The sequence below is a fragment of the Camelus bactrianus genome, chromosome X (genome assembly GCF_048773025.1).
Source record: "Camelus bactrianus isolate YW-2024 breed Bactrian camel chromosome X, ASM4877302v1, whole genome shotgun sequence".
Classification (NCBI taxonomy): domain Eukaryota; kingdom Metazoa; phylum Chordata; class Mammalia; order Artiodactyla; family Camelidae; genus Camelus; species Camelus bactrianus.
This window is the reverse complement of record NC_133575.1, coordinates 11,529,077-11,555,790: the sequence shown is the minus strand read 5'-3', so window position 1 is coordinate 11,555,790 and position 26,714 is coordinate 11,529,077. Positions and strand designations below refer to the sequence as shown.

Sequence of the window (26,714 nt, the reverse complement as noted above, 5' to 3'; positions counted from 1 at the left end):
TTGAAAATAACTTAAATATGTATGAGTTCGTCCCACTGTTGGTACCTATCATAGCACTGCATTTATTTTCTTAAAAGCTTTAGGACAATTTTGAATAGTTAGACACTTTTATCTGTTCCTTCAGAGGAACCTTCCCTATTTGGGATGTTTCCTTCCATCTGTATTCATGATTAGGGTAACGCTCCTGCTTTCTCTCTACTCTCCACCATCACTCTTCCTCTCTGGAGGTGAAATGGTGGATCTGATAGGTGAGCGGGAAGAAGAAACTGGTTCCCTTTCTCTGAGGAGCCGGCCTGCCCTCCGACAGCAGACCTGTTTCCATGCTTCTCCCCACGCTAAGCGCACGGTCAGGGCCTGTGTGGGCAGGCTCACACATCTGCCCAGCCCTGCGTGCTGTCTGCAGCTTCTGACTGCTTAGGTTGGTAGGTGCCAGATCATAAGGTGTTAAATAGCTTCATGTTACCACAGTGTCTGGTGGTACCTGCCTCAGTTTAACTCTTCCTGGGTCACTACAGATGACTTTTTAAATGTTGAAAGTAGTATCTTGGGAAATATGAACTTAAACTTCAGTCTGTTTTTCCCATTAAACTGAGATTTTACCTGCCTAGTTTACTCAAATATTGGCTTTTGGGGATAATTTATCATATTCAGCTGGGGGGATAGAAGTGTGACCCAGGCACAGTGTTGTGTTTCTGAGTTAAATGGTGGGGGGCATGGAATGGGTTTCTTCCTCTAAATATGCAGGGATAAGTCTTGTGATCTGAGAAGGAACAACACGCTGTTGTATCCATGGTAAGGGGATTAACGGTCTTGTGCTTGTAAAAGAGCAGCCCGGCCCCTTTTTAGTCCTTTGATTTCCAGTAACAAGAGCCTGATTCTTCCCTCCCCTGGGAGGCAGTTGGCCCTGTCTGGCGCCAGGGATGGGAAACGGGAAACGGCCCGGGAGCCAGTTCTGAGAGAATTACCTTCAGACCAGGGTTCCCCACACTCGAGGAAAGGAGGTGGACATTTTTGCCCTTTTACCGATTTGCTGACAGCAATTTGTATGTGCATAAATATTGTTCCTTTGTAAAGTAGTCAGACAAAATTATTATTCAAGTGAATTCAAAGAATTCCAACAGACCCATCTATATTTACAAATCTTGAAAATATAGGATTTCTCTTCAAGTCGTGCTAATGGCATTTCAGTTTATTTATTTCCATTGAGGCAAAATTGACATACCACATCATATTAGTTTCAGGAGAACAACAAAATGATTTGCTATTGTTATATACTGTGAAATGATCACCACAGTACTTCTAGTTAACATCCTTCACCATACATTGTAACAGATTCTTTTTTCTTATGAAGAGAACTTTTAAAATTTAGGCACTTTAGTTTCTTTCTTACATCAAAACATTCTTTCAAAAGACATGGTTGGTTCAATAAGTGTTGGTGGCTGATAAATTTCCCATTTTGTGCAGATCTTAGTGGCTTTCAGTGAGGTCACATTTGGAAGAAAGACCATGGAAGAAGTCATGCTAGTTGTGCATAATCTATAAATGGGAGGAATTTGCACCTTTTGGGCGCTAAGTAAATTAACTACTGAAATCTGTACAGTCCATCTTCGTGTAACTTCCTGTAGCACCAACTTTCCTTACATGTACACCTTTGCTTGGCTACCCCTAGCTACACTATATTCAGACGTCTTCTTATACTGGAGAGTTTTCTGTGTTGTTACGTTGTCTTGAGTATTTCTGATTGGGAAACAAAGTTTTAGGGAAGTCGTCTCCCTCCTTTCCTGCCTCTCTTTTCTATTATTGCAGCGCTGGCCCAATTTACTTCGTCAGTTTGACTCTTTTGGAATAATGTAGAAACAGTGAGTAAAATCAATGGAGTTCATTACTCCATTTTGTTAATTCATTCATCCATCCATTCTTCTCACAATCCCTTACTGAGGGCGCACAAGGGCCACACTTCAGGAACACAGGGGCTCACAGTGCAGGTCAGACTTGAGCCGTGCCCTGAAGCCCCAGGGCCCGGAGATTCTTGTGTTGCAGATGGACAGAGTGTTTGATAGTCTCCCAGGTGACGCTCAGCTGATAAAACTTAAAAGGCTGTTCTAAGCTTGAAGACTGTGAAGTCCTACTCAAGGCAGGGATCAGAGCCCCTCCTGACAAAGACTGTGGACAAGCCACGTGAAACCCAGAAGCCCTTTGCCCTCCCCACTGTCCTGGGTCTATTCTCAGACGAGGCATGGAGGCCTGAGGGCAGATGCTGGCATCTCGGGAGTTTTTGCTTGCATTTGGGCTTCAATCTTCTGGTGAGCTCAGAGGCTGTGACCTTGATCTTCAGGGGTCTTAACGGCACTAAACTTCTAGACCTGGCACTTATGGGCAGGGCCATGGAATCTAAAAGCCCTTGCAGTAGGGCTCTTTTCCTACCCATCCCTGGCCATATTGGCTAATCATTGTTAGTTCTCAGTAAACATTTGTGAGTGAATGAAGCATGCTTAACATCTCGGCTCTGAAACCAGGAGCCTGTCTGTGGGGTACGGTGGACACAAGAAGACAGTGTCCTTCCACCCATTTCTCCCTCTTGTCGCAGCTTAGTCCCCTGGGTGGGTATTCTCCCGGTGACCGTGGCGGGAACGGCCATGGTAGGAGTAGCTCCCCACTGCCTGGGTTTTACCTCTTGTTGGACCTCGGTTTCTTACTCTTGTGGTAGCCAAGACATCAGTTCATTTCTCAAAGCACCATCCAAACAAGGAGAAAGCTGCAGCACCCAAGGGTGTCTCCATCTTCTTCTGCAGCCTTTGCCTTGCAGCTGTCTCCAGAAGCAGGGTGTGCTTGTCCCTGGCCCCTTCCTCACACCCTTGCTACTATAGGAAGTGGACTTACCCGTTCCTAGTTCAACTGCCTACATCTGAACAAAATGTAAACACATCTCTGTGATTACATTTCTACAGGTGATGTTTGTAGAGGACAAGTTTACTCTTTTGTTTGCTTAAAATCTTAGACGTGACTCTTCTTGACCGAGTCATCATGTAGGACGGATACTAGTATTCTTCTATTGAGGAAAACCCTGAGCAGCTAAGACTATGCACCTTTTTTGCTAACATGAATCTTGGAGAAATGATGGAAATGGTGCTTCTTAAGACACCAGTAGAATGAGAGATACCCTGATAAATACTCAATACATTTGAATACATAACATAACTAATTTTTTAAAATTTGACATAATTATTAAGACCAGCATTATGCTGATGGATGCCAGTATCTTACAGTTTAATACAGCTTTCTTATCTTCAAAGTACATTTGTATTTGTGATATATTATCAATGAAGCCAGTAAGAACTATTATTGACCCATTGCCTTTTTTTTAAATTGAAGTACAGTCAGTTACAATGTGTCAGTTTCTGGTGTACAGCACAATGTCCCAGCCATGAGTATATATACATACATTCGTTTTCATATTTTTCCATTAAAGATTATTATGAGATATTGAATATAGCTCCCTGTGATATACGGAAGAAGTTTGTTTTTTTAATCTATTTTTATATATAAGGTTAACATTTGCAGATCTCAAACTCCCTAATTTATCCCTTCCTACCCCCTTTCCCCAGTAACCATAAGATTGTTTACTATGTCTGCAAGTCTGTTTTCCTGTTTTGTAGATGAGTTCACTAGTGTCCTTTTTTTTCCTTTCTTTAGATTCCACATATGAGTGATCTCATATGGTATTTTTCTTTCTCTTTCTGGCTTACTTCACTTAGAATGATGATCTCTAGGACCATCCATGTTGCTGCAAATGGCATTTTATTCTTTTTATGGCTGAATAGTATTCCATTGTATAAATATACCACAACTTCTTTATCCAGTCATCTGTTGATGGACATTTAGGCTGTTTCCATGTCTTGACTATTGTATACAGTGCTGCTATGAACATTGGGGTGCATGTGTCTTTTTGAATTAGAGTTTCTCCTGGGTATACGCCCAGGAATAGGATTGCTGGATCATATGGTAGATCTATTTTTAGTGTTTTGAGGAATCTCCATACTGTTTCCCATAATGGCTACACCAAACCACATTCCCACCAGCAGTGCAGGAGGGCTCCCTTTCTCCACACCCTCTCCAACATTTATCATTTGTGGACTTTTGAATGATGGTCGTTCTGACCGGTGTGAGGTGATACCTCATTGTAGTTTTGATTTGCATTTCTCTGATCATTAGCAATACTGAGCATTTTTTCATGTGCCTACCGGCCACTTGTATGTCTTTGTTGGATAATTGCTTGTTTAGGTCTTCTGCCTGTTTTTGGATTCGGTTGTTTGTTTTCTTATAGAGCATTTTGTTATGTCCAGGAAACTTTAAAAATAACTGCTTTGCTCCTGTATTTCTGTGTATGTGTGTGTGTGTTCGTATAAATCTGAAATATATATATTATATACATATGCATTTACAAAAGAATTGCAGAGATAACACAGAGAGATTCTGTGTGCCAGCAGTCATCGACCTGCAGGGGTTTTGTCCTCCCACCACTCCCGAGGATATGTGGAAATGTCGGGACGCATTTTGGTTTTCACAGTGGGATGTACTATTGGCATCTAGTGTGTGGAAGCTAGGGAGGCTGCTACACTTGCTACAGAAGAATAGAAAACCTCCCACAAGCCAGGGTTATCCAGCCTAAAATGGTAATCGTGATGAGGCTGCGAAACTCTGCTCTAGACCCATCACCTGCTTCCTAATGCCGTTCTGTTAAATAACCATGATCGATACATCGAAATTAAGAGGTTAACATTGGTTCAATACTATTAAACTATGGAACTTTTTGATCTCCTTTTTAAAAGACCTATGTCCTTTTTCTGTTCCAAAACCTACTCCATTTTAGTCTGATCCAGTCTGTGACAGTTTCTGCAACTTCCTTTGTTTTTGATGACCCTGCTCTGCCTGTTGTTCATGACCTTGACACTTTTGAAGACGTTTCTAGGTGTGCCTCACCTGTGTATGGTACTGACCTCATGCCCATAGCATGTGCAGGTAGCATATAGAAATGTAGTGTGTTGTGGGGTTATATCTCTGACTGAGGGTGCCGTGGCATTTACAGGGAGGCGATGAGAGATAATCACGTGATGCTAAGCTCAGGAGAGTCCCACGTAACAAGGACTTTCCTACTCATAATGCCAACAGTACCCCCATTGACACATTAAGCCCTTTCTAGTAACTCATGTAGAGTGAGATGCCTTGTCTCAAGTCTAGCAAGTGGTAGGTAGTAGACTTCAAAACAGAAGCTTGATTTTTAGAGTTTTAGTCTAGGGCTTGTTATATCCAACAGTAACTGTCTCTATTGAAATGTTGGGTTGAGTATGTTCAGCAACAATTTTAATACTTTGGAACTCTTTATTTCTAAGTGGGTAAAATATTTTCATTTTATTTGCCAAGGTGCCACGGTAAAGTGTGAGTTGCCACCCAATGGAAACAGAGTGAAGAACTTGAATTCGTAGTAAGGGACAGCGGAGCTCCATGGTGATGGGGAGAGGAAAGCATTTGGGGCCGCAGTGTGTTGATGGAGTTGTGTGCATCCGTCCTCCAGCTCTGTTTTCCTTCCTAGAGCATCTCCCCACCTGCCAGTGTGTGTATTTGTTTATTTAGGTATTGACCTTCTGTCTCCGCCCCCTCAGAAAGCATGCTCCAAGGGAGGGAGAAGGGACTTTGCTTTGTTTACAGCTTATTCTCTGAGTCTCTAAAGAGGGGTGCCATGAAATTCATGTTTGAACAGCATTTAGAGAGGCTTTCGATGGAAAGAACAATACAGGCAAAGCGTCCAGATGATCTCTTACCTGGTTTCTGGCTTCCTCTGTTATGCCAGCAGTGTCACTTTGTATTTGCCTAATTTCTATACATGCCTTGTGCTATCCGTAATATGCCCCTTCCCATCTTCTTCATTCAACAGTGTAGTTTTGAGATTTGCCCTTTTATAAAAGAGAAAGTGTAACTCTAGATCAGTAGTTTCCCCCCGGGGTGGTTTTTGTCCTTCAGAGGTTATTTGAAAACGGCTGGAGACTTTTTGATCATCGCTTCCCGGAGGTGGCCCTGATGCTGTCTAGTCAGTAGAGGCCGGGTTTGCTGCTCAACATCCCTCAGTGCTCAGGGCATCCCCGACGTAGAATTATCTGGCCCAAAGCTAATTGTAGAGAAACCCCGGGCTCTGTCTTTCCTTTAATCTGTGGATTAGTTTACCCTGGATAGCACACACCTCATTTACTTTATCCCTTCCCGTACTGGTGGACATTTGGTTTGTTCCAGTCCTCTGCTCTGACAAAGGGTGTTATCAAGAACATCCTCAGTAATCGGTGCGTGTGTTGTGTGTGTGTGTGTGTGTGTGTTTGTGTTAGTGTGTGTTTGTGACAGCCACACTCTGTTCTAGCAAACACTTCCAGATGCTGTTCCCAAAGAGCCGAGCCCATTAACACCCACGGCACAGCCTAGAAACCCAATTCTCTGCATCTTTACCAGCACTCGATACTATTTAACTTTTTACTTTTCGCCAAGCTGAAGAGGTAAAATGAGTAGCTCATTTTAAAAAATCCGTATTGTCTGGTTATTGATAAGGCCAAAAACATGAGTCGTTCACAGCCAACAGCTTTCTACGAAACGGGGGAAGTGTTTTTGCCAAGCACACACCACCTTGTTTTGTTCATCTGTCTTTGAAAACCGCACATTTTGGAAGACCAAGCTTGACTGTTTCTGCCAGTAGAGGGCACTGTCCTTCAGTGGTTCTGCACCCGTGTCATTCTGCACCTCCTCACCCCCCCCCCAATATCTGGCAATGACTGGAAATGTGTTTTATTGTCACCATGTGGGTGTCTCCTGGCACCCAGAGCATAGAAACCCGGGATTCTGCTAAAACCCTACAATGCAGAAGGCAGCACGTAACAAACAATTACCTGGCCCCTGCTGTGCCAGGGTGGAGAAACCATGGTGTGGACCAAATCCTACTATTTGAACCTTTGAAAGAAAGACAATGACAATCTCTAGGCTAATAAAACAATTTTTATTACTTAAACAAAGAACAACCTTTAAACTCTAAACTGGGCAGTAAGGGAGAGCATCCCTTCCCGAGAAGGGTGTTCTGGGGAGTAGGCAGGAGGGGCGGGTGGGCAGGAGGAGGCAAAGGGTTGGCTCTCAGCGGTGCTTCCTGAATGCGGGCTCTGCAGGGTGGGAGAGGTGGCTCTGGGCTTGGGGGTCCTGCCCAGGGGAGATGGGCGGGGGGGGGGGGGGTCCGAGGGGGCCGGGGGTAGTCAGGCCCGAGTCAGTGTCCTCCTCTCAGTCGCGGTTGCACTGGGAGCTGGAGCTTCTCAGAGGCCCAGTCTTGGGCACAAAGGACCGGACGACGCCATCTCTCCACACGGGCTGGAAGGCCGACAGCCTGCGCTCCGGGCTCTGACTGCTTCTCTTGGGGTCGGGGCTCTCAAACCAGAGCGGCCCGTCGAACTTCCTTTTCCCTTTCTTGCACTGGCTGAGGGCCCTCAGCACGGTCTCCTTGGCGCAGGGGTCGGGCTGCTCCTGGGCGGGGGGACAGCAGTAGATGCTCCCTCTGTGCTGAGGCGGGGCGATTTTGATGGTCACCAGGCTCCGGCTGCGGCGGGGGTTCCGGGCGGCCCACGGGTAACTCCTGCGACGGCCGAGAAGATCCAGCCCCACGGCGGTGCGGAGGGGCGGCCCGCTGGGAAAGCGCCTCCAGGCCTCGGGCAGCAGGGCCCGGCGGGCCGCGTCGTGGTCGCGGCGGCGGGGCGGGGCGGCAGGGGGCGGGCTGTCGCTCAGGACCGGGCGGATGCACACGATGGGGCAGTGATCGGGGCCCGGCAGGCGGCTGGTGCTGAGGGCGGGCCTGGGCCGCGGGGCCCGGCGCTCCCGGGCGGGGAGCGGCTGCGTGGCCTTGGCTGTGCCCAGGTAGCTGCTCAGGTAGCTGCTCAGGTAGCTGCCCATGATCGCGGGGCGGCGGCGGCGGCGGCGGGGCCTTCGAGGGGCTTCGGCTTCCGCACGTCCTCGGAGTCGGAGTCGTAGACGCGAAGCGCACAGGGCGAGGGCGACGGTTGGCTTTGGCTGTAAGCCCCGCGCACAGGGCGTCGGCTCCTCGAGGCCGTCCGGGCACGGGGTCCTGCGCGCGCAGATGCAGCGCCCCGCGGACATCCGGGTCTCGAGGGCGCCCGTGCTGCCTGAGGCGGGGAACCTCCTGCTTCCCACTTCCGCCCCGCGCTTGGTCTGGGCCCAGGGGCCTAGGAGTGCCTTGACTTTGCATGTGACGTGAAAGGGAGAAAATAGAATACTCTCTACCAGGTCTGAAAATTACAGAAAATTCACAGATGGGCCCTCTCTTTCATGATTGTAAAAATGAGCATAATGCACTTGAATGCTCCTTTAAGGAAAGAGCAAATTTACTTGTATTGGTAAAGGGGATGTGTGTTTTATTCTTCTAGAATGATTGCTAACGTCACTTACTGCAATTTTGCTCTTAAGGACATGGTGAAAGGCAGTCAGGATTTATGTTTTACCCCTGACATCTTTGGTTTAATGTGAACTCTCCTATAGTTTTCCTGCTTCATACATTTATATACAGATTTTCTCTATCTGAACACTAATGCCATTTCTTTCTTGTCATATCTACTGGTGATCCAGGTATATAGAATAGAATGAGTCACATTTCCAGTTACAGTTGGAAGCAGGTAACCACAAAAATAGTGTTGAAAGCCTGCTGGTAAATGATTATAGCACTTTGGTTTGGAGGTGTGTTACTGGACCAGCCTTAATCCTGGAGTGGGAGAGGGGCAGAAAGTCTGGCAAACAGAGGAAGCAACAGATTTGTCTGGTTCTAAGAGGTGGATGGCTGAATGAGGAGGACACTAAAAAGATCTTGATGCAGAGACACAAAAGGTTTCTCTATCAGAGGTACCCAAATGTTGAGGAAGTGGGGATGCCATCAGCTCACAGGTGATGGGCAGTGAGATACCTAACACCCTCTGAGTCATTCTCTTTTTGTCTTTTTTGTGGATTCCTTATTTAAGGAATGATCCCTCAGCGTATGATTTTGAAATAAAAGGAAATTTTCTGTATTATTTTCTTCTTAATTTTTTCATAATGGTAGAAATGATTTCATTTGTAACTAAGACACCTCTTAAGATTGTAATAACGTTAGAGTGGAATATCTAATGCAATTTCATATTTGCTTATAATGCATTTTTTTCTTCTTATCATCTGCAGGATTTCCCACGTCCTACTTTGCAATGTAACCCAGCGGGTGTCATTCTGGTTTGTGGTTACAGATCCTTCAAAAAATCACACCCTTCCTGCTGTGGAGATACAGTCAGCTATAAGGTAATCACTGCTGAATATGCCTTGTACTGGTAAATCAACTTGATTAATTCAGCTGTTTTCTTAGCTTTTGAGGAATTCTCTCTGCTTCACAGTGATTTATATATTAAGATGTCAAAGATTTCATTTTGTGGGTTTGTAGTAGGAATTAGTGTTGATCACTGGTTCTCCTCCAGGGGCACTTTGACCTCCAAGGGGACATTTGGCAACGCCTGGAGACATTTTTGTTGTATAGTTCTTGGGCGTGGCGGTAGGGAGGCCACCAACATTGAGTAGGTAGAAGTTAGGAATGCAGTTCACATCCCACTCTGCCCAGGACAGCACCTCACAGCAAACAGCTATTCGACCCCGAATGTCAGTGTTGTGGTTGAGAAGCCCTGGTTTAAATATTAACCAAGAATGTTTAGTACTGTCTTCTCTGACAAGAACACCTTGTACGGCACTATTGTGTGATGGTTCACCACATGCAGTCTCAAGTCTGAATGCTTAGGTTTTTAATTCTGGCTTCGCCTCTTGCTCACTATTTGAATATAGATAAGTTACTTCCCCTCCTTTTGCTTCCTCTTATCATCTATAAAACAGGAATAATTATGGTATTTTTCTCTCAGAGTTGTTGAGAAGATTAAATGTAAGGCATTTTGAGGGACAACTCATATCTTTGACTTTTATTTAAAAATCAAGAAAAATATTCACATTTTTTGGGTCTCTAAGGTCTTGCCTTTAGTCACTGTACAGTCTTTACTTTTAAAAGATACTTTTTGGGTGAAAAAGGAAAATCATGACTCTCAAACAAATTAAAAATAAATGCTATCAAAGATTTTATTATCTCATTAATTCATGAGGAAACTAGTAAGAGTTTAAAACCGGTTCAAAGGAGACTTCAAGGAAGCACACAAATATAGGAATTGAGGAATGGTGATATTCATTTAGGAAGAGATGCCCCAGGCTATCCATCAGGCAGTGTTTCACCAGACATAATTCTCCTTAATTTTCTGTGGACAAGAATCATTTACATTATATCAGTTTTCAACAGCCTATACATTTGCAAAATAACTCAAAGACAAAGGTGGAAATTGTCCAGAAAAGTCAGCTTGCTGGGCACTCAGTGATATTTTTCGCCCATTTCAAGTTTTAAACATTTTTTCCTGACAGTTCCCCTCCTCCTCTCCTTGGGATCATAACAAACTTTCAAAAGTGAAATGTATTCTTTACTTCTCAGAAGCAGAGGATGCCATTTGTTTTTATTTCCATTAATGTGTACTTTATTTGTGTCAAAACTTTGAATCCCACGCATGACTGGTGTTGGGCAAAGGTATATAGGAAGAACGAGTTCACAAAATAAACTATTTCCTGAAAAGGAAAGAGTGAAACAAAGCAACTCTCCTTACAAAGGGTTTACAAGTTACTGAAATGCGTATTAAACTCTTTACCAAAGAGAAATATCTAGTGAAAGAACTCTTGCTCTTTGTAAAATATTAACATTTAAGATAACAAGTATTTAATCAAATACCCAATGATTTTGTGCGAACAATCATCTATGTTTCTTGCTGAAGCAAAGGCATTGAGGATCTAGACCAATGGTAAATAATTTATTCTGCTTTAACAAGACGGTTTTAACTAAATTGTTTCTGCACTTCTGCCACTGAGAATACTGTTAAGACTCACCACCTAGGGAGCAAGAATTAGGAATATTGTATTTTATGAGAAAGGGGATTTTATTCAAGCTCTGTGACCTGAGACGGTTACAACGTAAATGAAGGCACTCTGGTTAAACCAGGCTTCAGTTAATGTGAGGAGGAGGAGTGAGTATTTGGGATGAAGGTGGAGGATGTAGATGAATATGTTCACAACAAAATGTCTGTTTCAAAGACCCTGGGAGGAGGAGCTATTTAGGGGGCAAGGATGGCTAATAGAATGATAATTTATATCAGGGAATAGATAGGGCTCATCAGGAGTGTATGAAAATAAAGGAAACAGTACCACGAGGGAAGGATTGAGTGGAAAGAAAGGAGATGGTACCTAGAGGGCAGGCAATAGGAATTTCAAGGCTGAAGAATCTATGTGGTTGGACAAAATAATACTCATTCCACCTAATGTTTGCATAATACTTTCTAGTTCACAAGGCATGTTCTGATGCATTTGTGGCATTTAGTATCAACAGTAATCATTTTTGAGTAATTATTATTATCCCTGGTTTATAAATGAGGCTCAGGGAAATTAATTGATTTGCTAAGGTCACCATGCTAGAAAAATAGTGAGGGCTTGAACCCAGGGATACTGCTACCACATCCAGTGATTTTTTTTTTCCCCTCTACTAGAATATCCACACTTACGGAATTAAGTGAAGGGATGACAGACCAGTTCTAAGATGTCTGTTTTAGATTTACTGTGAAGACCTGACCTTATTCAAGGCCAATCTTGGCTGGAAGATAACCATGGTGATTGACACCTATTGGGGATTTCAGCAGTGGTTGGAGATATAGTTTGTACTGAACTAGAACTTTTAATTAGCCTGAGTGCTAACCAACCAGGTAGACAGAATAAGAATGCAGAGCAACTTTGCATTTTACTCTGAATTATACCTTGGTAGTGGGGTTCATTATTTTGTAGCAAGGTTTGTGTTGCCACATTATCAATATTAAGTTATGAAGAAGGAAAACACTCTGTGGTTTGATAAAAATTATGTTAAAATTATCCCCTGCTGTAGATTTTCTGGCTGGAATTCTCCTTCACATTCATGAATAATCATGCCTCCCCATAGATGTTCATTTGCTAAAGAAGGTCTTTCCTGCTACCCTTCTGATCTCCAGAGATTGTCAAGCTATTACTCTTAGGTTCAAGACCTGCGCTGCCTTATACCATAGTCACCAGCCACGTGTAGTTCTCAAGCACTTGAAATGTATCTAGTCCAAGATTAGATATGCTCTAAGTGTAAAGTACACACTGAATTTCAAGGACTTAGCACAAAATAAAATGTGAACCAACTCAGTATTGATTACATGTTGAAATTATACTTTCTTGGATATATATTGGGCAAAAATATATTATTAAAATTAATTTTACCTGTTTCTTTTTACTTTTTAAAGAAATGGAGCTGCTAGAAAATTTTAAGTCACACGTGAAGCTCATATTATATTCTGTTTTTCAGTGCTGCTCTAGATGAACTCAGCTAGTCTAGTGTGAATTCAGTAAAGGCCATACAGTATCTCCAAGAAATCCTCTCACCAAATTTGCAAATTCCAATTAGAAATCACTTATTTCGTTTCAGTCAAATAAGTTTTTGCTACCACCCTCTCCCTAACTGTCACCACCACCAAAAGTGCAGATTTTCCCTAGGAAAAGTAACGCATTTACCTTCATATTTTTCTAGACTTTTCGACTCCTAAAGCATAATTTACTTTAGTCATATGGAACTACTTGCAGTTTACAGAACAAATCATACTATGCCATGTCTCCAATTCCTGTGTTCTCTATACAGTCTGGTCTAAAGAATTCCTGCTTGTCCCTCAAAACACAGCTCAAAAGTTGCCTTCTTAGGAAAGCAGCCCTGACTTCTTACTGTGATATACTCACCCTTCTGCTGTCCTCCCACTGTGCCCCTAGTTAGCTCTTTCATAGAACTGTTTCTGCTGCACTGTGATTGTGGAGGGACTGACTGGCCTTTCTTCTAGACTGTGAGCTCCTTGGGTATTTTTATTTCACTTTGTATCTCCAACACCTAGCACAGTATCTGGTGCTTAGTAAGTTTTCAGCAAATGTTTGTTGAATTGAATGGAAAAAAAAGATCAAATCGATGGATTTGCAGCTGATCCTGACTTCAAGTTTTCTTTTCTGCCCCTGGTTTTCTTTTCTTCTCATGTTTATCACCCACTTTTTACATATTACTTTATCTTTTCGAGCTGTTGGTATTTATGTAAGCCACCTTAAATAGAACTCGGTCATTTTAATCTAGATGCTACCCGTCAGAAAATAAAACAGTGGGCAGAGATCACAACTCAGGACTTTGGGTTACTTCTAGGATATGCACAACAGTGGAGGGCAGCAGTGCCTAGACAGGCATCTCTCTGGCAGCCGGCAGTGCAGCTTATGAAAAGAAAACCACAGCATGACTGCCCTCATCAAACTGCCTTTTTAACCTGAAGTCTCATGCTAGGGGGATGTCCTGTTTATAGAGATAGTTATAATCATGGAGAAATAGGGCTATACCTTCTGTTTCTAATGTTTCTTCTAACTTGTTTTTAATCATCATTGTGTTTTAGAATGAATAGGAACCGGATCAACAATGCCTTCTTTTTGAATGACCAGACTCTGGAATTTTTAAGAATTCCTTCCACTCTTGCACCACCTACTGACCCACCTGTGCCCATCTGGATTATTATATTTGGTGTGATATTTTGCATTGTCATAGTTGCAACCATGCTATTGATTTTATCAGGAATCCAGCAACATAGAAGGTGAGATATCTAAAGGGAGTGATTTAAAGAGCATTTTCCTTTTGCCCTATGACTTGGAAAAATGAAAGGATTTTCCCCTAGCTGAAGATAAACCCTTATCTGAACCCAAAAACAATTGGTGATTTTCAAAACATTTCTTATGCTCTTGTTTTTATAGACTTTCTGGAGTTCATTGTTCCTTATTTAACTATGACTCCTTCCATTACTGTCTTTGTTTCTATTCTACACCATGTAAATATTTCATTTCTAGAGTTGATTTTAATATTTGTGTTATGATTTAGTAAGCTGGATATAGAGAGCTAAGCAGACTTTCTGGGTAGGCAGAGTTGATCTTTGGTAGTTATCCACCTCCAGATGCCAGTAGTTCCACAGGCCTTTTCATGCCTCCCCACCTTGGCCTGCCTCTTCCAATGTCTGCAGCTGCCATCTTGTGCCATGTACTTTTGCGGTGTTTTATACTTCCCACCCCTTGATAGACGGTAATCCCTCTAGTGCCTATGATTTTATATAGACCCGTGGCCTTTGAATCAACTCCCTTCATCAAAATCACCTGGAACACTTGTTTAAAATGTAGGTTCCTTTTCCCTACCACAGACCCACTAATGTCAACTATCTGAAGGAGATGCATTTTTTAAAATTGAAGTATAGTTGGTGTACAATTGGAGGAGATGCATTAGAATGAATATCTAGGCTATTCTAATTCACTTAGTTTGAGAGCTTCCAATTTAACTATTTACATATAGATTCCCATTGCTGAAGTTCATTTGCCTGGATTCTGGGGCACGCGCAAACTTTGCTGTCTAAATTATTGACATTACTTCAAGAGAGAATTTCCGACCAGTGGGAGAATTACTAAGGTAGAGAAGAGGCAAGATTTCTCAGTACAGTGAAAGGAGAAAATACTTTTGTTTGCAAGTACCTCTGATCCAGAGATGAAGTGGAGAGAGTCTTCAACTCTTTAGTAGACATTTTGATGCTTCTAAACCTTCCTTTCTGATACCAAGGAAGAGGAATTCTGGTAAGTGGGAATCACAAGAACATGAATTGGTTTTCTGAAAGATTGGTGCCCACACAGAATGTGCGGGTTATGTTTGGCCAAGTATGTATTCACCTACGTGTTTCTCCTGAGCTTTTCTAGTTTCCATATGTTTCACCCTGATTGCTAGCAGAAGGTAATCATTTTAAATTTGGGGCTTTGCAATTTTTTTCACAAATAGTAAGTGAAGTGCTATGGAATAAATATGATTTATGTCTAGTTCCTGAATTAAACTCAAAAGATTAAGATCAAGTTGTACTTGCTTAATTTTCTTTTTTTTTTATTTTTTAAGCTTTTTTGGAGGAGGGGGGTAATTAGGTTTGTTTGTTTATTTATTTAAAATTTTTTAATGGATGTACCCAGGATTGAACCCAGGACTTTGCACAAGCTAAGCATGCTTTCTACCATTGAGTTATACCCTCCCCCTTCTTGCTTGATTTTGTTGATCTTGGCATGACAAATAATACTAAGAGATTTGATACAAATTGTTCATTTGTATCCATTAAGAAATAGTCTCTTGCAGTATTTGAATACCTTTATTTAATATCTTTAAGTATCCTGAAATGCTATGATTCTGTGGTTTCTAACAGTTGTAACCTTTGTGAATTCACCTCATCTCCTTGGTTGCCAGTTTCCTCACTAGTGGGATATAGTGTAGGAGTTAGAAGAATGGACTCTGGAGATAGACTGCTTAAATTCAAAGTATTTATTGCCTAGACTCTGCTCCTGTGCATAATCCATTAACTGTGGATATCAGGAAGCACAGGCAATGAGTCAAGGAAACCAAGCTCAACAGAATATGGTTTGTGGTGCTCGAGTTAAGTTGGTTAAATTTTTCTTTACTGTCTGTGCATAAATAACTTTGCTAGAGTGACAATGGGGTACATTAGAAATAATTCATTTGGTGGAATCAAAAGAGTTAATGCGGTAGCGTGCTTACAGTAGTGCCTGGCGCACAGTGAGCGCTCAATAAGTGTTAGCTGTTACTAGTATTTTATTATCCTGCCAGTTGTTGGTCTTTCAGCTAGTTTGCACTGGGATCAGCTATCTCTTTCCTTCTGAGCAGATTCTGCAGTAATATAATAATTGGGTGTGTAGCATCATAATCTGTTGCCTGGGAGAGGTGAGGCTGTTGTCACAACCTTGCCTTCACAAATTTATTTCGTGTTCAAACTAGGAAAGCAGATGGACAGATCTCCTGTGTAAACCTGGAGAGCATCAATAATTAGGAAATACAGTCAGGACAGTTATGACAACCCTCTGAAGATAAATTGATTTGTTGTGTTTTACGTCTGATACAATCTGTGGTGGGTTTCTCTTGGGTAAAGTATTGCTCCAAAGGTGAGGAGAGGGTGCAGTTTGGAGTGGGAGAGCCCTGATAATTGTGATGAAAGCCTTTTCTAATTGTAGGAAAGATGGGAGTTACCCCTCAAAGCCTTTAGTATTGAGGAAGACAAAGATTTGCTCAAGAATTCAATCCATACGTTAGATAATAAATGGACATAATTTCTGTAACAAAATCTTAAACCTAGAAGACGAGGAGGGAATACAGTGTCATCTAAATCACCATTCTGCTTCTATGAAGAAGAGTGCCAGTGTCATTTAAGATATATGCATATTTAAACTTACTATTGAGGACATTTCTCAAGTAAAGCTTTAACAATTCTGTGAGGTGTGTCAATACAGCATTGCATTGATTATTCAGAACCACTGGGTGGAAAGTGTGCAGTCATTGGGGCCCAAACTAGTTGAACTCAAATACTAACTATACCCTTTAGCTGAATGATTTTGGTTGAGTCATCTAATTTCCATGGGTCTGTTTCTCCACCTGTAATAAGGAGATAATGCCTCATGGAGCTTCCATGGGGATTGGGTGAGGTAAATGTGTATAAAGTACCCAGGATATAATATGCACTAAATAAACAGTAACTGTTATCATTCAAGATGAACTTAACCTATTTCTGTGATTAAGGGATACTAGAAAAGGATCTCTTTTCCATCCAGATGTTGCCACCAGACTGTAGAAAATTTTCCAGTTCAATGGCTCATTTCTTGGGATTTTATTAGTTAACGAACACCTATCTTAAAAGGCAAATGATCTTCTTAGGTCTGCTGGTTACTATAATAGCGGTAAGCTAGTTAACCAGCTCTCTAAAAAAAATACCTGATTTGTAGCATTTGCTGACTTCTTATGAAGTCTGGAATTTCTGAATATTTAACAGTCACCTCTTGTAAGCCTGTACTAGCCAGTTTCAGGACTCTATTACAACTGCCACCTTTTCGTGAGATAATTTGAGGAGATTGCCTCTCTGTTACCGTCTACTGAGAATAGGAGTTTGTGGAAATGAGAGATTTGTTGAAGGAAAAAAGTTGGGAAGGTTTTTTTTTTTTTAACCTTTGGGCAACAATTAGGGAGTTGAATAGGTGGGAAGGCAACGAAGATGAGCTGCATATACTTCACAATGATGTTTGTACTAAATCTGTGTCTAGCTCTAGCCTGGAAGTAGATATTTCAGTTCTCTGGTCAGCTTTATGATGCTGGTGATGATGATAATGATGGTGGTGATAATGGCAATGGTGATGGTAGATGATGATGGTGACAATGATGATTGTGATGGTGAGGGTGATGTGATAATGGTAATGATCATGAAGTTGCTGATGTGAGGTGTATTTTAGTTGAAAGAGCACTGGATCAGTACTCTCAGTTTTGGGTTCCAGTCTCAGGCCCTGGCATTTATTAGCTGAATGGCCTTGATCTGGTGACATATGGATAATGAGGATAATATTTTCTTAAATAGTTAGGATGATGGGAAGGCAAGATTAGAGAATACACACAAGTGCTTTATGCACTGGAAGGTGCTCTATCAATGTAAAGTACTATAGCACCACCATCAAAAAGCAGTTACAAAGTGCTAATGCTATATAACCTGGCACTTTGTGCTATAAAAGAAGAGTCACAGCACAATTTCAGACTTTCATGTATATGGTAGGATTAATTCATGAATCCCATATATAAGCAGATTGTTATAATGTTAGGGTCCTTAACAATGATATAAATCCATCTCTCCAGAAGCCAAGGCCCAGAGAGATAAAAATATCTTATTCCTTTATTGACTATCCGTTCTGTGATAGGAGATATAGAACTATATAGAACCATCTCTTCCATACTGTGGAAGAGACGTACATAGATAACATGGATGGTCCTTGTCTACAGGGAGATTATAATCTTATAGTTGGTAACAAAGCAAGGTCAAGGACTCAGGACCCAGAACCCTAGCTAATCCTCACAGTTGAACAGAGTCACTAGTAAATTCACTTGGTTTATTTCTGGTTATATTTCTATTCCCATAAAGTCAATAGTAACAGAAGGGCATTTGGATTTCTATACATCTTTTCACACAAGGCACTGAGACTCAGCCAACATTTTCATATACTGAAATTTTACATTCTTATAAAGTCTTAAATGAACAAATAGTCTTGAAAATAGAATTGTAAATAAAATCAGAACTATTAGAGCTAATAATTGTTTTACTTTGCTGTTCTTAAATGTACACGCTCAATAAGCAATCTAATATGTGTTTTGAGTGAAGCCTGGGGAGATTAAATAGAGTTCTATCTGGGTCCGCTCCTTTCACCAGTCTTGTCCCATTCTGAAAGACAAGTTGCTCCACATATTTGAATCTCAGCTCCTTCATTTGAAAAACAGGGATAATAATAAAATCTGTATAGTGTTTGCAATAGGAATTAGATGAGATGATGTGTACACTTAGTCTGGCTTCTGCCATGTAATAGGTACTGGTTTCTGTTGGTTTTGCTATCACAGGGCTGATAAAAAGTGATCTGCCTACAAGCAGTCATATGGTTAGAAAGTAGGGGTCCCAGTATTTAAGCCAGTTGGGCTTGATGCCAAAGCCCACCAGTCTCACTGTGCTGCAGTGCCTACTGAAGTTATTCCAGCAACACTGCTATTTTCCTCGGGAATCATCCATACTGATTATGATGACAGTCCCAATTCCCCAATAATTAAAATCATATTTGTCCTTGGTTGCTTTTCTGGCTGTTCTTGGGCCTTGGCTTTTCAGCCCTATCTTGTTTGAAAGGAGACAGAAATACTCTTTCTGCTTTTAGCTGCTACTACTTTGTCTTTGGCAAACCCTGTTCCTCAACACCCCCTACCTACGTGGGCCACCCAATACAGGCAAATCTCGTTTGATTCTACTTTACTTTATTGTGCTTCACAGATATTGCATTTTTTTTACAAATTGAAGGTTTCTTCCAACCCTGCATCAGACCAGTCTATTGGCACCATTTTTCTAACAGCATTTGCTCACTTTGTGTCTCTGTGTCACATTTTGGTAATTCTTGCAATATTTCAAACACTTTCATTATTATTATATTTGTAATGGTGATCTGTGATCAGTGATGTTACTGTTGGTGAGCAATGTTGTTGACCTTGCTATTGGAATTATTTTGGGGCTCCACAGACCATGCCCATATAATGCTGAGTGTTGTGTATTCTGACTGCTCCACTGTTCTCCATCTTTCTCCTTCTCCTGAGGCCTCCCTATTCCCTGAGACACAATAATATTGAAATCAGGCCAATTAATAACCCTGCAATGACCTCCAAGTGTTCAAGTGAAAGGAAATGTCAGAAGTCTCTCACTTTAAATCAAAAGCTAGAGATGACTAAGCTTAATGAGGAAGGCGTGTTGAAAGCCAAGATAGGCTGACAGCTAGGCCTCTTGCACCAGTTAGCCAAGTTTTGAAAGCAAGGGAAAAGTTCTTGAAGGAAATAAAAAGTGCTACTCCAGTAAACACACAAATGATAAGAAAGCGAAACAGCTTTATTGCTGATGTGGAAAAAGTTTTAGTAGTCTGGATGGAAGATCAAACCAGCCACAACATTCCCTTAAGCCGAAGCCTAATCCAGAGCAAGGCCCTAACTTTCTCCAATCCTATGAAGGCTGAGAAAGGTGAGGAAGCTGCAAAAGAAAAGTTTGAAGCTACCAGAGTTTGGTTCATGAGGTTTGAGGAAAGAAACCATCTCCATAATTTGAAAGTGCAGCATGAAGCAGCCAGTGCTGATGTAGAAGCTGCAGGAAGTTATCCAGGAGATCTAGCTCAGATCATTCATGAAGGTGGCTACACTAAACAGCAGATTTTCAAGGTAGATGAAACAGCCTTCTATTGGAAGAAGATGCATCTAGGAATTCCATAGCTAGAGAGGAGAAGGCAGTGCCTGGCCTCAAAGCTTCAAAGGACAGGCTGACTCTCTTGTTAGGGGCCACTGTTGTAGCCAGTGCTCACTTACCATTCCGAAAATCCTAGGGCCCTTAAAAATTATGATAAATCTACTTTGTGTGTGCTCTATAAATGGAACAACAAAGCCTGGATGACAGCACATCTGTTTACATGGCTCACTGGATATTTTAAGGCCATTGTTGAGACCTCCTATTCAGGAGAAAAGACTCCTTTCAAAATATTACTGCTCGTTGACAATGCATCTGGTCACCTCAGCTCTGATGGGGCTGGACAACAGGATTGTTGTTGCTTTCAGGCCTGCTACCACAACATCTGTTCTGCAGCTCATGGATCAAGGAGCAACTTCAAGTCTTATTATTTAAGAAATACATTTTGTAAGACTGTAGCTGCCCTGAAAAGTGATTCCTCTGATGGATCCAGGCAAAGTAAATTGAAAACCTTCTGGAAAGGATTCAGCATTCTAGATGCCATTAAGATCATTCACGATTCATGGGAAGAGGTCCAAATATCAACATACATAGGAGTTTCGAAGAAATTAATTCTAACCCTCAGGGATGACTTTGAGGGGTTTAAGGTGTCAGTGGAGGAAGTAACTGGAGATATGGTAGAAATTGCAAGAGAACTAGAAATGGAGCCTAAATATATGACTGAATTGCTGCACTGTCATGATAAAACTTTAACAGATGATGAGTTGCTTCTTATGAATGAGCCAAAAAAGTGGTTTCTTGAGATGGAGTCTCCTGCTGGTGAAGGTGCTGTAAAGATAGTTGAAATGACAACAAGGGATTTAGAATATAACATAAACTTAGTTAATAAAGCAGCAGCAGAGTTTGAGAGGACTGACTCCAATTTTGAAAGAAGTTCTCCTGGAGGTAAAATGCTATCAAACAGCATTGCATGCTACAGAGAAATCAGTCAGAAAAGGGAGAGTCAACTGAAGCTGCAAGCTTCACTCTTGTTTTATTTTAAGGAATTGCCGCAGCCACCCCAGCCTTCAGCAGCCATCAGCATTGAGGCAAGACCCTCCACCAGCAAAAAGATTACGACTTGCTGAAGACTCAGACAATGGTTAACATTTTTTAGCTCTAAAGTATTTTGAAATTAAGATATGTACAATTTTTTAGACATCATGCTATTCCACATTTAATAGACTACAATACAGTATAAATGTAACTTTTATATGCACTGGGAATCCAAAACATTCATCTGGCTGGCTTTATTGTGGTCATTTGGAACCAAACCTGCATTATCTCCAAGGTGTGCCTTTACTTTTTCTGTCCCCTCTTTTGCCCCTCTTCTCTCTGGACTTAGGAGAAATACCCACTCTAAAGGCTCCTAAGAGCTAGTTTCAGGTGTTTGAGTCATGGGTTTGTTTTTCTTTTTAATCCTCTTCCTGAATCACCTGACATTGCAGGAACAGCGGAAGTCATTAGCACTCAATTTTATTCTTCAGTAGAAAGAATTCATGTTTTTAGCAGAACATTGAGTCAGAATGATCCCAAAAGATAATTAAGTTTTATTATTCTTACAGCAATGCGCAGGCAGTGAATCAGTTTATTACAGGACACACTACGAAATGTGACAAAGGGCTGTATTACTGTTAGATAACCTTTGAGCTTCTTATCACGTCCACCAGCCCACAAATTAGTGACACTGCAGTTTGTGAAGCCCAGCAATGCCAAGACTCTGAACAACTGGATCTAAGGTCACGAAAGAATAATATGTACCTAATTTGCCTTGAACACAGCTCAGATTGATAAATTTCCACAGCGATTTCACTCAGAATCATTTTGGTTGAGAAATCCTTCTAAAGAAGAGAACCTTGTCTTCGTCCATTTGCAGCTCCCTTTTTAGTTCTCCCCCATTCCTTTGTGATGCCCAGTGGATTATTTCTCCTTTGTGGTTGGGGAGGGGGAGGCAAGATTTCTTGCCATGATCTGCCAAGCATCCAGCTCTCAGCGATTTTTCTTCTAACACCATAAAAATATTTTTTAACTGAAGAAACTGGCAGATGAACACTGGCAACCGTTATTTCTAAGACTACCATTGCATTTCCACGTACCTCAGAATGCTCCATCTACTAAGATTTTTATAATATGAATTTCATACTTATCTTACATACACAAATTTCAGGGTAGAACTTGACTATTTAAAATCTGATAAGAGTGGATTGCCAAGATGGCGGAGTAGAAGGATGCATAGCTCATCCTCTCCCACAAATACACCAAAAATTACACCCACAGATGAAACAATTCACACAAAATACCTACTGAACTTTGGCAGAATATCTCTTACTTCAGAAATACAAGAGGCTTCCTCACAAAAACGGGTAAATAACAAGTTTCTTCTGTATGGCATAGGGAACTGTATTCAATATCTTGTAGTAACCTATAATGAAAAAGAATATGAAAATGAATATATGTATGCACATGTATAACTGAAACATTATACTGTATACCAGAAATTGTCACATTATAAACTGACTATATTTCAATAAAAAATTGAAAGCTATTTATTACTCACTACAGACCTGATGAGGAATGATTTTGGGAGAAATTGCATGAGCTAGGCATTTTTGATGATAATTTATAAATATACATTTGTCACTAGGGTGTTATTCCTACTGAAATATCTTCTCTCTTTTATAACCCATAAAAATGAGGGAGGGAGGATGAGTGAAATTTGGCATTTTTCTTTTTTACTGAGCCCTTTCTTTTCACTTTAGAGCAAGAACTGTGTCTCTTCCAACACACAGTAGGCACTCAAAACATAGTTACTGAATGAATGTTGGATACTATGAATGGAAGTGATGTGTTTGATGGTTATAGAATGTCAATTGCCTTTGCTTTCTGGAGGACATGGAAAGTGATGATACCCCTGTCTACAGGAGGAGGGACCAAAATATTCTAGTCCTCTGGTAGGTGATTTCACCTGGCTGGAGGACCCATCATGCCACCCCAACCAGCACTGATTGCTGGTCACTTATGCTTGGAATGGACAGTGCAGTGTCTTCACCCTGAGGAAGGGAAAACACAGCAGCCTGTTCTTACCCAGGTCTCTGGGACTACAACCCCCAACTTCCACTGCTGGCATTGGGCCTGTAGTGACACACTTTGACATTTGACAGTGGCATGTATAATGACAAAATACTTTCAAGTGATGACAGTGAGCTCTACAGTATTGCAACGCTGCTTTACTTTTCTTTATGAACTCCACCTATTTGAAAGTATCTAATAAACCATCAGTAAACCCTAGAAAAATCTACTCTAACTCCTAATTCCTAAGGTATGAAAATGAGTATTTTCCTCCATTCATTTGAAAAAAATATCTAGAGATACAAGAAATATCATGTGTGTGTATTTCCTCTTTTCCTTCCTTCCTTCCCTCTTTCTCTTGTGGTGGACCCCATTCAAAATCAACCTTGGACTCCTGTCTGAGTAACTTTGCCCAAAGCATAAGTCCATCCATCCATCCATTTGTTTGTTCCATCTCTTAACTACCATCTATTCATCCATCCATCCACCCATCCATTTATCGACCTATTGATTTATCATCCAGCCAAACAATCATTGATCTACATTCATTGATCCAGCCATTTATCTGTCTGTCTAACTAGCTAGCCAGCCACTCATATGTGTGTCCATCCAACTCTAAGCCCATTAGTTGAGTGGCTACTCTATACTGAGTCCAGTTCCGCTGTTTTACAAAATATCTTTTAATTTGGATTTGTCTGATTAGTTCCTCCTGAGAGAGTCAGATCAAAAAGAGTTGGTGATGGAGTGAGGCAGGGACACAGAACACAGAATTTTATTAAAAAAAATCTATCTATCTACCCATATGTGTGTGTGTGTGTGTGTGTGTGTGTGTGTGTGTATTTTTATTCTTGGTACATCACATTTGGAGGCACTTGCCAATTTGTCTCATTGTTAGTGATGTTCACCAAATTTCTCCCTTTTCAAAATACAAATGTCTCTTTATGATATGTACATTGCTTATAAGGGTGTTACATTGAGACCCTGTGAATATCCTGTTCCCTAATCATCTCACTCAAGGGTTTAGTATCCATTGATGAACCTCCTTAGAATCAATTATTATATGGTGATTTTCTTTTTCTGTTACAGCTTCTATATTAGTTGTCATTCTTTTGTAAACAAGAGCTGTCTTTTCGCTCTCCCTTCTTCCACCATATTTTTTAAAGACTTTAAAATGGACTCTCATGTAGGACTAATAGGAAACTACCTTAATCATCAATGGAGCATCTTCACCACCTCCTCACCCACTAGAGACTCACTAAGGTTCTAAGGGACTTTCATAATGGTGGGAGTCCATCCTGGTCACCACAGCAATGTCCACCATCCCAGCCATGTGATCCATTCAGGTCTGCCTCTTTGGGGTTTCCACAGATTTCTGGGACAAGAGAATCTTTGACAAGTCTGGGAGCCTCATGCCTAACATCATGCCTCCATGGTGCCCCAACATCTAACTTGTGATAATCCTCAGGGAAATTCTTCTTCCCCCTGGCTGCCTAGAGGTACCCACATCTCTTTTCTCCCCCACCTCTATGATATCAAGCATAATTGGCTCAGTGTCTTGGTCTTTCACAAAAGACAGGAACACTCTTTAAATTCAAGGCTACAACTTTCCATACTTCAAGGAAATATTAAGGGCCTGGTATTAACTTGTGTTGGGTAGCAGGGTCTACAAAGGGTCTGAGAATAAGTAACTTAAAAATGTATCCTGTTATATAGAGTGTTTTGAAATGACCTGGAATTACAGCTATGAGTTGTAATGTAATTAGTAAAATGTGTTCTGAGTTCCAAAAACCTGACTCACAGATGAATGCAGCTGTTCTGTAATGAGTAGAGCCAACAGTGCTGTCTACAATTTATAGTGGTTATGTCCTTTCTACAAAGTAATATGGATTTACTTCTTGATATCTCATTTCAATCTGATTTTTATTCAACATTTGCAGATCATTAATTTGCAAATATTATAAGAGGAATTTATTACTTTTTAAAATTCAGTTTTTCTTAAATTGTTCTCCTAGAGTTATGTCTTTAACTTGCCAAGTTATACATTTTCTTCACATTCCGTCACGCAATTTGTGTGTGTGAATGTACATGTGTGTACATGTGTATATGTGTTTGTATACAAGCATTTGTTCATATACATATTCATATATATTCTACTATTCCAAATAAAACCACTTGTTCTGATATGTGTGTGTGTGTGTGTGTATATATACACACACACACACATATATATATAATCCATGCAGACTTCTAATCTTGATAGCATCTTTTTTTACCTCATCAGCTCTTTATGATCTTTGAAATTTATTTTAAAATACACATCATCAATTTTTCCATTATTCTACGGTTTCTCTTCCCCTTCTTGATCTCCATGCTTGTACAGAAGACCATGCTTTCTCTTCCTAGATGCCAATCATTCTCTTTATGTGCATTCAGGAAGAATGAAGGACCGTCTGAGATGGAAGACACTGAAGATAAGTGTGAAAACACAATCACAATTGAAAATGGCATCCCCTGTGATCCCCTGGACATGAAGGGAGGACACATCAATGATGCCTTTATGACAGAGGATGAGCGGCTCACCCCTCTTTGAAGGGCTGTTGTTTTGCTTCCCCATGAAACTCAACACTTGTTTCTGTACAACTGCTGAACATCACAATTTATCAAAGGCAGATTATATATTTTGTTTCACCATTCTTCTTTTGTAGGAAATTTTAAATGTGCATGAAATTGAAAGGCAATGAATTATACCCATGAAGACCATTGGAATCATAAGTGGTTGACCGTTCAAAATGTTCTGAAATATTTCTCTGACAACAGAGTGTGCAAGTGTAGTCATGTAATGTTTGTAGTTATTGGTGTTAAAGTACATTAGTATTTAAGCATCTCCAGAAATAAGGTCAGACCAGTATACACACACACACACACACACACACACATATCACATTTTGAAGACCTAAGAAAATTTTTTCCAGTGGATAATGCCTATAATACAGTATATAAATCATCGACAATGGGCCCTTTTTAAATATCACTTACATCACTTTGTATATGACTAGATAAGCAAGAACAACAAGTAATTACTGTAAATGAGATGGATAAAAATGGGAGTGTTGATATACAATGTGGAATTTGATCCTATTATCATACCAACAGTTGCTTATATATATTTTCTGACTACCAGTCTCTAATAGGGTAGCTCTATTCATTGATTATTTCCACAATTTGTAAAAGTACAATCTATGCTAATTTAATAAAGTACTAAACATCTCTTTTTGATTAAGTGACTGATTGTGGTCTGAGATTTATTTTGACACTGCGGAACATACTAGGCCTAATTTTTTTTTATGTTATCTTTAACCTGCTCTTCAGCCCTAGAAATGAATTCTTTTTGTTGTATGTATCCTTGCTTGAAGACACCTTGTAGTTTTTAGATGTGATTTTACTTCCAGTTAGGCCGTGTATCATTTTAACTGCTGATAATAAATATTATACATTTATTAACAGAAAGAAAATTTGCTGCTCACTCTCCCAGTGCCATCACCCATAGTTGGTGTTACAGCAGTAGTCTCTCACTCC

At 40.8% G+C, this 26,714-nt stretch overlaps 1 protein-coding gene across 11 annotated transcripts in view; it reads left to right on the top strand.

The window, feature by feature from the left end:
- CLTRN (collectrin, amino acid transport regulator) overlaps nt 1-26,422 on the top strand; it is a 129,368-nt gene extending 102,946 nt beyond the window's left edge. For 6 of the 11 annotated variants that reach the window (XM_045505080.2, XM_045505075.2, XM_045505077.2 and 3 more), the window contains 3 exons: nt 9,241-9,354; nt 13,611-13,805; nt 25,542-26,422. In XM_045505080.2, coding sequence (XP_045361036.1) covers nt 9,241-9,354; nt 13,611-13,805; nt 25,542-25,728 — 496 coding nt within the window. In that variant the 3' untranslated portion in view covers nt 25,729-26,422. Of the gene's footprint in view, nt 1-9,240; nt 9,355-13,610; nt 13,806-14,548; nt 22,627-25,541 lie in introns of those variants that run through there. The other 5 variants (XM_045505076.2, XM_010968003.3, XR_006719345.2 and 2 more) reach the window with 4 other exon arrangements.
- Nucleotides 26,423-26,714: the final 292 nt, after the last annotated feature.